At 42.5% G+C, this 10728-nt stretch overlaps 1 protein-coding gene across 4 annotated transcripts; it reads left to right on the forward strand.

Annotated features, from left to right (window-relative positions):
- Positions 1-4379: 4379 nt before the first annotated feature.
- On the forward strand, positions 4380-10722 carry LOC105929045 (galectin-3). Of its 4 annotated transcripts, XM_021318602.2 has the most exons (7): positions 4380-4475; positions 6785-6843; positions 6953-7591; positions 7687-7775; positions 8984-9155; positions 9416-9510; positions 9778-9870. In XM_021318602.2, exons 2-7 carry the CDS (start codon positions 6838-6840, stop codon positions 9779-9781), a joined length of 1005 nt encoding a protein of 334 aa, XP_021174277.2. In that variant the 5' UTR covers positions 4380-4475; positions 6785-6837; the 3' UTR covers positions 9782-9870. The 4 variants fall into 4 exon arrangements, with proteins under 4 accessions (XP_021174277.2, XP_021174276.2, XP_021174278.2 ...); XM_021318601.2 differs by lacking the exon at positions 9416-9510 and having other exon boundaries at positions 9778-10722; XM_021318603.2 differs by lacking the exon at positions 9416-9510 and having other exon boundaries at positions 4381-4475; positions 6785-6879; positions 7052-7591; positions 9778-10722.
- The last annotated feature ends 6 nt before the right edge of the window (positions 10723-10728 follow it).

Genomic DNA, 10728 nt, shown 5'->3' on the forward strand with positions numbered 1-10728 from the left:
CTTTAAGTCCATAATTGAATCCAGTAAAGAAAATTTGACTAGACTTGTACACAGATGCTCTGACATGCCGGACATAAAATCCAAATAAAATACATGGTGGTGTGTGGCTGTAACGTGAAAAAGATTTAAGGAGTGTAAATCCATTTGAAAAGCCTGGCACACAACTGCTCTGAACTGGGATCAAGCAAAGTGAAGCTCTGGGTTCCTCTAAAGCTTGTGATGGGAAGAGAAACGTGCCCCGTGTCAGGGTAACTAGACGGCTAGACTGGGTTTGGGAAGTCGTATTAAGTGAAAATAAAAAAAATCTTTTTTTTTTTTTTTTTACCAGTGTCAGCGCTTCAATTGATCATCAAGCTTCTTTATGAAACCCATACATGGCAACGTTTACTTTGAACATCTCAGCTGTGCAGAAGGAGCAGAACATTTATGAGGTTAAGCGGTGGTCTCCCTCCCACCCCCAGGGCAGATTTTATTGTCTCCATCTAGTGGTGGACCGTGGAAGCGCGTGGCTCTATAGCATGAGTTTACCATGCTGCTGGTTATGGCTGAAACATCAAGATTTTGTGTGCGGAGAACAACACCATTGTAACTTGTGATAGTAATCTGGCTACGTGACATTCAAGAAAGAGACACTCCCACAAACACACATAAACACTCAGGTCTCTCTAAAGAGAAAAAAAAAAGAGGATGCTGCTGTCCCCATGGCTACAGCAGCAATGTTGCATCTGAAAGCATCTCCCTCACGCTTACTATCTTTTACTCTCTCTCTCTTCCTCTGATTTCACCTTTCACTCAGTCTCTGAAGGACCAAAAGCAAAACAAATCACAAACGCCAGTCACCGTGGGATTACCTCGCAGAGCTGCCCCGGTTGCCCTTCGCTCATTCGGTCACTGTGTGTTTAAGAAGAAAAGACACGATGAAGAGATAGCATAGAAAGAGTCAGGGTGCGAGGAGTTTGGAGCTTAGAGTTTCTGGAACGAGGCCCAGAGCTTATCAGAGGCTAAAGCTTCAGTCGTCACTTTGGGAAGCCCTTCTCCTGCCAGAGAGCTCTCTTCTGCCTAACAGCAGCATGCCTCATGGTTCCCTCCTTTTTCCCTCATTGGCTGAAACAACAAAAGAAGATCTCCTGCGAGTGACATCATTACTCTCTCCCTCTCGTCCGGAGGCACATGTCAGGACCACATGGCAAACATCGACTGGAGTGAAGCACTGTAATTTGCTCTGAAGTTGAAACTGAGCTATATTTGTTATGCGTGCAGGATGTGTCTATCACAGCTCTTCATCAAACCAGTCCTGCAGCGGAGCCCAAACCGAGCTCTTATAAGGGGGTGAGGAAGTTGGTGTTGCCAGTTTGGGACAAAGCAAGACACAAACTGAGGATCATATGCATGGGAGTGTTGCCCGGCAAAGATCTCTTCTCGCAATATGCAGAGAAAGGAAGACGGCAAGGATCCTTAGAGGAGCGTTTGTGTTTGCATTGCTGTCAGATTTGATCTCGCAAGCCAGCATAGTCCGTTGCAGTGCCCTGTAAAAGTTTTTCACACTTATTTACACAATTCTAAACTTCAGCGTAAATTGTTGGGATTACATGTGGAAGACCGACTCTTCCAAGGATAAGTTTCTCACGTATTGCTACTGCTTCTCAGTTGGACTCAGGTGTGGCCATTCTAACCCCAACATATGATTTGATCTAAACCACTGCATTGTGACGCTGTTGTAAGTTTAGGGTCATTGATGCCCGCACCAGTCCTAAATCTTCTGCAGCTTCTAACGGGTTTTGTTCCAGGATTGCCCTCTGCACTTTGTTCAATGCGACTCCCAATTAACTATGACCACCTGTCTTGTCCATGCTGAAGGAAAGCATTCCCACAGCATGATGCTGCCACCATCATGCTTTATTGTTGAGATAGGGGTTTTCAAGATGATGCAGCAGATCACAACCTTGGTATTACGCTCGTTCTGACCTTTTTTGTGTATTTCCACTCATGCCAGGATCCTCTTTGTGTAATTCAGTTTGGCATTCTGTGCCATCATCCCAGTTATCCAGATCACCAGCTTCCTGAGTGGCAGCAGCAGCAGGTGATGCAGGGGATCATTTTCTCCCACTCAAGAACCATCAGCACTGGCGCACCCCAGGGGTGTGCTCTCTTCACACTCCTCTTCTCTCTGTGCACAAATAACTGGATCTCAGAGGACCCTGGAGTTTGTAGATGACATTGCTGTCGTTGGTCTGTTCCCAGACTGTGACAACAAGTCTAAATAAGACAGGAAATTGATCAGCTGCTCCGCTGGCACGGTCGCAACCACCTGATGCTAAGCCTGCTCAAGGCTGTGGAGATGACAACAGACTTGAGGAGATCTTCTCCCCTCGATGTCTGACCTCGTCATCCTCAGCAACACCATGTCTGCTGTGAATCCCGATTCACAAAGTCTAAATCACTATTTAGACTTTTACCTTTAGGTCGGGCTACAGAACACTATTTGCAAATCCCAGCAGCCACAGAGACACTTTCCTCCCCCAGGTTTTCTCTCTGATGAACACAATAAACATCTTACAGCCTGAGTGGTCAGCTACACTGCTCTAAAACAAAATAAGCATAATTGCACCACACAACCTCCCTTCTCTTCCCTTCCTTTTCTTTACATATTATAAAAACATACACACGAGCATACTCCTCCTTTTATGTCTACTTTTACTTCTTCTATGTTTTTATACTATACCTAATGTCTGTACACTGTGAGGGCTTGTAACTAAAGTCAAATTCCACCATTGTCCACAAAATCATGGCCAGTAAAGTTGATCCTGATGTCCTACTTTAGTCTTCTGTCGCACATAGAGTTTTGCGTTTAGGCCCAAAGTTATATTTTGTAAATTTTGTTCTCACCTTCAACAGTTTTTGATTTTTAACACTTCTTTTGAAAGTTAAAATTCGTATGAATTTCTTTCAACGAAAGCTTTCCTCTTGCCACTCTTCCGTAAAGGTCATATTTGCAATTGAGAGGATAAAAGATTCCCCCACCTGAGCTTTGAACGATGGACCTGTTGGCTGCCGGAAGTTAAATAGAGGACAATCCTGGAAGAAACAGGGGCGAAGGATCGCCTTCCAGGAAAACAACAAGACTTGGACATTTCAGTATTCTTCCTCTGGTCTGACTGAGCTTGATCCTTTCCACAAAATTCCTTTTCTTTCCACTTCACAATCACGCACATGTCGCCCCATCACACAAAATCCCACTAAAATGGTGCGAAGTTTACAGCTGTGACGTGAAACTATGAACATTTCATGACGGATGAATACTTTGGCATATTCAATTAAATTTCCTTTTGTTACAGCATAGGTAAATCAATGTAATAGTACTTTGCTCTCCTTGTTTACCAAACTGCTGTTGCGGCAGCAGTCAGTTCTTGTTGTCGAGGTCCAGCCAAAAGGCTTTTAGACTCAGAGATGATGGTCAAAGAAAAGGATGCAGTAAACATGCTGCCAAGCTCTCTGTAGTTGGAGTTTAAAAAAATGTAAAAGCAGCAGAAGAACTGCTGGCAGCCAGATTATGTCATTCTCAGAGCATTTGCAGTTTCAGACATTTTTCAGCTCAGATGACAGGTAATCTAATAACGAGGTGATGCAAAGCACATTAACTGTGTGAATCCACGTGTTTTGTTGTTATGATGGCGTTGCCCCGGTGATTTATTGGATAATCACAGGGGGGAAAAAATGATTTGGCTCAGTTTGACCATGCAAATCTCTCATGTTTGTGAAGAACACAGCAGTGCTGGAGGAGAAGGGAATGATATTGAGTATTAAAGCAAAAGCTGGAGTTCTACCAGGAGGGAAACAGTGAAATGAATGTGGAGGTGAAGCAGGAGGTAATGTGGGACGTGAATCATGTGACTATGGAGCAAACAGCACCAGGTTCTGACCTCCTCGTCTGTCCGCGGTAATTGTGTTACTCTCCGAGTGTTTCACAGTCCCATGACTGCTGAACGGAGAAATGGACAGCCGTCAGCATGAAAAACAATTCATTGTGCTGTCTTCAGACTTTGGTTAGGAAAATAAAGATAAATTCTTCTAGAAGAACAATACTTCATCCAAAGTACGTTGAATTGTTCGGCGTGTTTACATGATTCACAACTAGATGTAAAAAATTGTACGGATTCTATTTTGTTGCTTTGTTTGTTTGTTTGTTTCTGTGCCTGCGGGTTTTTTTTATTATTATTTTAAGACCATTCAAAGTTGCTTGATTAAAATATGACAACAGTTAAGCCCTAAACGTGTGTAAATTACCCTAAAGATAATAGAAAAGGGACTTTTCTTGTCTGGCAAGGGACTGATGATGCGAGGAGGGGCCTGGGGGTGTGAGGATTTGAGGCTATAAAAGGCTTTTTCTTTGTGGTCGACCGCAGTCAAACATCCTGAACCACAGCAGAACCCGCAGCCTGCTCCCGTGTTCACCTGAGGACCAGACGCAAAGAAAGGTAATGCACGTTCTTCTCTGTTTCTCTGGAAGAAATGTCTTTATTGAAATAAAATATCTGCAGCAACGCCGAAAGATTATTCTTAGCATACATAATTCCTATTTACATTGTATGAGCATTGTCAGAAAAGTTTTGTGTTACCTTCATATAGCAGCAAGGGAAGAAAGGTTCAGCTAATTCAATGCAATGACAACATGAATATGAGGAACTAAATTATTGTGAATGGGAAAATGGAAAATAGAGTAAAGACTGCGACATGAAAAACGAAATGACTAAAATACAAAACTTAAAAACAAATTACATCAAACATAATGACATCCAGCTTATACCAGATATTTGCAGACAGTGTATAAAAAACGCATAACCATGTTTTTTTTTTCCACAGACTTACTCTTAACCTTTCTTGTTTTAAGTTAGTTGGAATGACCAAAAATATTTATATTTCCTAAATGACAGAAGAGTGAGATATTTATTTTAGATAACTATTAATTGCCTTTTTAACATCAGAAGATTAAATAAACTGACTTCACATATAAAAATAAGTGTGCCAAAATGATCATGAGCTGGCTTTGGAAGCATCCTATGGATGAACTCCCAAAGTCTGAGTCTGATATCATGCAGAAATCTCATGAAGTCAGCTAAGATAGAAGGAAGAGAACTTTTGAACTCCACAAGTCTAGTTCAATGTTGTAACAATTTCCAGATTGCTGATGGTGCCACATTTTTCTGTTTAAACAAGCATATCAATAGGTGGTTAGTGGTGACAAATGTCCAGCTATCATGTGGTGCAAGAAGGAGAAAGGTTCGACATCACAGATGTTAATGTGTTTCAGTGTAAAACGCTTTTATTTACCCAATAACAAAACATAAAGATGTACCGAAGATGCTGGCTGAAGCTAGTTAAAGAGTATTATTATCCACAGAGAAACACGCCATTACTCTAGAAAGGGAAAAAAACAGGTCATTGTTTGTGAATGTCAAATTTCTGCAGACATGTCCTGTGGTGTAGGTCTGCCCAGTGGCACAGTTAGTAGCTCTGTGACCTTGCAGCAATGAAGGTCCTGGGATTGAACTGGGTTCGACATGGTGTTTTTCTGAATGGAGTTTGCTTGTTCTCCTTGTGCATACATGGGTTCTCCCTGGGTACTCCAGCTTCCTTCCACTGAGGTTAACAAAGGTTAATGGTTCTCTCTAAGTTGTCCATAGGTGTCTGTCCCGTGTGTCTGAACTTCTGAATTAAAAGTAAGTTATCAAATCTAAAAAAAAAAAAAAAGAGAAAATCTCTTCCTTGTTACTTTTGCATTTAGAAAACAGAAATAATCGTAATGGCACAAAGATAGGAAAGTCTGATGAATGTCACTGAGTAAAACTGCTATGTGTCGTGTTGTGTTGTGGTGAGCAAGGTGCAGAAACCGATGATAGAGGACATAATATTGACACAACAAAGAACACTTATAAGGCTGTCACATGGAGAGCAAGGCAGAAAGAACCAGAAGCAAAAGATAAAAACCAGTGCGCTTAAATACTGAGGCGAGGGTGGAGAATGGCATGTGATGCCGGTAGACTTGGATCGGGGAGTTTGGAACAACTGTGGAGGGGACTGATGGAAGGTGAATAATGAACCCAGAGGCAAGACTAACACTGATAAAATACCCAATGCAAGAAATAAGTCAGAGACTCAATGCAAGGACTGAACTGATACGTCAAAACCCCAGTGATGAGTATGGCAAGACCATTGTAAATTTAACATTCAGCGCTTGTTGAACTAAAATGAAGTGCAACATTTAAGATGAGGCTTTATTATACAACAACAGCAAAGCCATTCTGACTGATTTTCTTCTTCAACCTACCCTGATACAGACATATTAAAATCTCACACACTTTTGTTTCATACACCTAATTAAGTGTGTTAAGTATCAAGTATTACACAGAATATAAACCATAAAAGCCCGGCTGACTGTGTGCAGGAATAGAAAATAGTTGTTACTTCTTTAATTAATCAGCTTTAGAAAAAGTGAATGCTTGTAGGGTGTCTAATCCGAGCACCCCCCAAAAAAAACTGGAACTATAGACCTAAATCAGTAGGTGTAGCAGATTTTGATTATTACATAATTCTTCGGAGGAATGTTTGCTGATGCATCAATCCCCTGACCAGCTGGGACTGTGGTCAAATTATTTCCGCTCTGCTCTGTGAAGCTGTAGTTTATAATTATGCATCGACAAAAAAATAATATTCAAGAAAATTCATTGTTTCCAGTTATTTCACTGAATATGTATTGTTTTTTGTGTCTCTATTTTATTTTCGAAAGAAAACAGAAGCTAAAATAAATCGACTGAACCCAGTTTTGCTCTGATAGGCAGCATGGATGTAAGTAGCCCATCAAATTCTCAGATCTCCACACTGGTAAGAATGATACATTTCTTCCCTTTCTGTGAAAATAAATGCCTAATTGTTTGCTTATGTTTGCATCTGCAAGTTGGTATCTTCCATCTTGTCCACTCTGTCTCTTCCACGTATCTCCCTGCTGGCTCCTGACCCCCCTCTCTCTCCCTCGCCCCCCTCTCCTCCGTCCCAGCATGCTGACGCTCTTTGTGGCAGCTGCCCGTCCTCTGGTTCTGCTCCACAGACCGGAAACCTCTGGCCCAACCTGCCGCCCTCCGGAGCCGGGTTCCCTGCGTGGCCTGGGCAGCCCACCCAGTCTGTGCCGTGCTGGACCGGCCAACCAAACACTGCCTGCTGGCCCGCTTCGCAACCACCTCCGGTGTCTGTTCCCGCTCAAATTTCAGTTCCGGCTCCAAGTCAAGTCGTAACACCACCCGCGCCGACCGCAGCCGTGGTCCCGGCGCCGTTTCAGGTCCCGTCTCCGGCCGGTCAGCAGCCCTGTCAGCCGTGTTGGCCAGTCACTCAGTATCAGCCGCCCCAGCAGCCGGCGCCGGTCCAAGCTCAGGTTCCTGCTCCAGCTCCTGCTGTTTCTCCTGCTGCCACCATCCACCCAAGCGTACCAGGCTGGCCTGCTCACCCTGGCTGGCCCTATAACCCAGGACAGTCAGGATGGCCTGGACAGAACCCATCTATGATGCCGCCACACTGGCTCCCCCCCACATCTGGACCTATGGTGAGTACACACGAGAGAGCCGACTCACACCTACAACGCAGTGTTGTTGCCGTGCTTTTCGTGAGGCTTCATCATGCTTCTCTCTCACTCTGCAGAGTGTGCCGTACAACTTAAACCTGGCCCGAGGAGTGTATGACAAAATGATGATGACGATCCTGGGCTATGTCAAACCTAATGCCAAAATGTGAGGCTCCATCGAGTGTGCAGTGACTTATGGAAGAAGTCACTGCTTTTTAACTTTTTCCCCCCGTTTTGTCTGGCCACAAACACCTTTTAATGTGTTTCATTGGGATTTGACGTGACAGACCAAAGCAGCCATCCAAACAAACAATGTCCATAGATGGTTTTCTCAAGGCTGTTCGAATATGCAGAAAATGAGTTTTTCTCACCCCCAGATCTAGCCCAAATTTAACTTGAGATTTAACTTATTTAACGGAACTAAACAAGCTTTGTTTACTGATTTGATAATTTTTTGTTCACGTTTATCCATAAATAGTTTTCTTTATGCCTTTTATCTATATCTTTTTATCTTAAATCTCACATTTGCCTAGTTTGCAGGGAAGGTAGGGGAGAAGAAATGCATGCCCGCATCATGATGCTGCCACCACCGTATTTCAGAGAGAGGGGGGCAACAAGTCTAATTTTGGTCAATGGTTTATGGCAAGCTGTAGTTTCCGCACCTTGATTTCAACAATGGCTTTCTTCTTGTCACTTTACCCTAAATGCCAGATTTCTGAAGTGATCGCCTAACATGGTAGTTGTCCTTTTGAAAGACTCTCCCTCCTGAGCTGTTGATATCTACAACTACCCCAGAGTTACCGTGGCTGTTTTGGGTTTTTCTCCAGTTAGCACTCTGGATGCCTGGTCTTTCAGGTTTATGTCATTGCAGGCTTGCAGTTGTGCAATACCTTTTCAATTTCTGATGGATATTAGATATGAAGGATACTGTTTTATCGCTTAACACAGTTTTAAACGTTAGATCATACTTTATTGCCCCCATAGTGGAAATATCTCTCCACAACTTTCCTCCTCAACTGGCTGCTATGTTCCTTGGCCTTCATAATTGTCTCTATTCACTTGTGTTTTCTCCAACAATCCTCTGAGGCAGGTGTTGCACTGGAGTTTATTTAGGGGTATCAGGGTAACAGAGACAAACAGAAATGCATAGACTTTGAAGATTTTTATTTTTATTTGCAAAAACAAGGAAACGCACGCATTCTTCCTCCTCCCATCTATGCACCACTATGTGTCGGTCTGTCCTGTTGAACCCCAGTGTAAAACCCAAAGGTGTTTGTGGCTGCCATGACATTTATTGACATGCGCGATAGTGAGCAGAAATGTTTGTGGAGATAAATAATGGGATTAAATCTACGCGGCCTGGTTCCCCTATAGGTTCACAGTGAACTTCCTGAGAGGCAATGACATTGCCTTTCACATCAACCCGCGCTTTAACGAGGGGGGCAAGCAGGTGGTGGTCCGGAACCACAAAGTGGGCGACCGCTGGGGCCCGGAAGAGAGGGACCTTAAGGGACCCTTCCCTTTCGCTCCTGGGAGCTCTTTTGAGGTGAGAAAACCAGAGTCACCGAATAAGTGAACTACTATAGATAATGTTTTTACTCCTCTGAAAGGGACACTGTTTGTTAGATTAAACCAAATTAAATGTGGCACTGCTAATATAACTCACAATAAGAAACAAACATACCCCCAGGATCTCTTAAATGGCGCCAGAATTTGCAAAAAATTTAACTGTAATGCTGCATTAGGCTATCAGTGGTGTACAGAATGTAACTGACTCTAGGTTTACTTTCTCATGGTTAATGTCAGGCTAACGTTTGGAAAAGATGGAAAGGGTTGGAAAGTCGATTGTGCAGCCGGATCCTAGATAAGAGTGCTGCTTTACTGCAGGGAGGCTCTTGGAGGTCAGTGGGGGTCTCATGTTGCTCCTTAACATCAATAATAATTACATGTAACAACCAAGAGGCGTCCAGTCTGAGGAGCCGTGTCCAGCAGCGCTTCTGTCTGCGGTGTTATTGGGAATAGGGGTGGCAGAACACAGACGTGTGTCTCACTGAAGCTAGTGACTGAGATTTTTTTGTGGATGTTTTTTGCTCTCAACTGGGCGACCAACTTCATGGACCATGCCGTTTTGGCTGAACGTGCTGCCCTGTGGCTTTGTGTCCCCTCAGATGAAGATCCTGTGCACCCCCGAGACCTTCAGGGTGGCGGTGAACAACATCCCGTTGTTCGAGTTCCGCCACCGCGTCCGAGAGCTGAACCAGATCGACCGGATCAACATCCTGAACGACGTCGTCCTCACTTACGTCAACGTGGAGACGCTTCCCTGAGGAGCCGACCGACCTGCAGCAGATTTTTGGACACCTGTGCGCTCAGAAGAAAAAAAAAAAAACATGACTGAAACAAAAAATATGCTTGAATTTGAAAGGTTTTTGCTGTTTTTATTTTTATTTTACACTTGAAAAAGCAACTGACTAAAAGTACAAGTAAAAAAAACTTATATGTATCACATTTTCACTTAGATATTTTCTCAGAATTATAAGCTTATTTTGTTTAACTTTTACATATTTGTTGGGTCAAATAGTATGTGTTTAATTTTAGGGGTCATTAATCGAACTGGTCTGTCTGAACTAATAGTAGTCTTGCTATTTCAACAATTTAACATGAAAATAATAATAATCTGATATTTTTCTGATCTTGACACAAAATCCGACAATATTTATTAAAAGTTGGAGGAACTGGACAAACACCAGTTAAAATAAAATCCTGCCACCCATAAAAACTGTATATATTAAACCATAATTTTATAACAGCATTGCAACGACAAAAAGCTGAATAACTAAAGTGTTTTCTATTATTTTGGGCAAATTCAACTAGTTGTTTTCAATGCATGAAAATGTGCAAATATCCATACAATATTTGACATGCAAAATATTTCTCTTCTCTTTTTCATAATGTATCAACAATGGATACATCTGTCTGACATGGAGCTGCAATAAGCGCAAACTGCAGCCTCTGTAGTAAAATTAACCATTTAATAAATTTCTATTTATCTGTTTGAAGAGTTTAATTGTTTACATTATGTTGTGTATTAAATAAAAAGTCACTAACTCTGATGTTCC

Source organism: Fundulus heteroclitus, unplaced genomic scaffold (assembly GCF_011125445.2).
Source record: "Fundulus heteroclitus isolate FHET01 unplaced genomic scaffold, MU-UCD_Fhet_4.1 scaffold_76, whole genome shotgun sequence".
Taxonomy (NCBI): Eukaryota; Metazoa; Chordata; class Actinopteri; order Cyprinodontiformes; family Fundulidae; genus Fundulus; species Fundulus heteroclitus.

Bases quoted from the DNA above. Each gene is read 5' to 3' on its own strand.
- LOC105929045 (XM_021318601.2), top strand. The intron at 7,592-7,686 runs GTGAGTACACAC...CTCACTCTGCAG, and splicing joins CCCCCACATCTGGACCTATG to AGTGTGCCGTACAACTTAAA. The intron at 7,776-8,983 runs GTGAGGCTCCAT...GTTCCCCTATAG, and splicing joins GTCAAACCTAATGCCAAAAT to GTTCACAGTGAACTTCCTGA.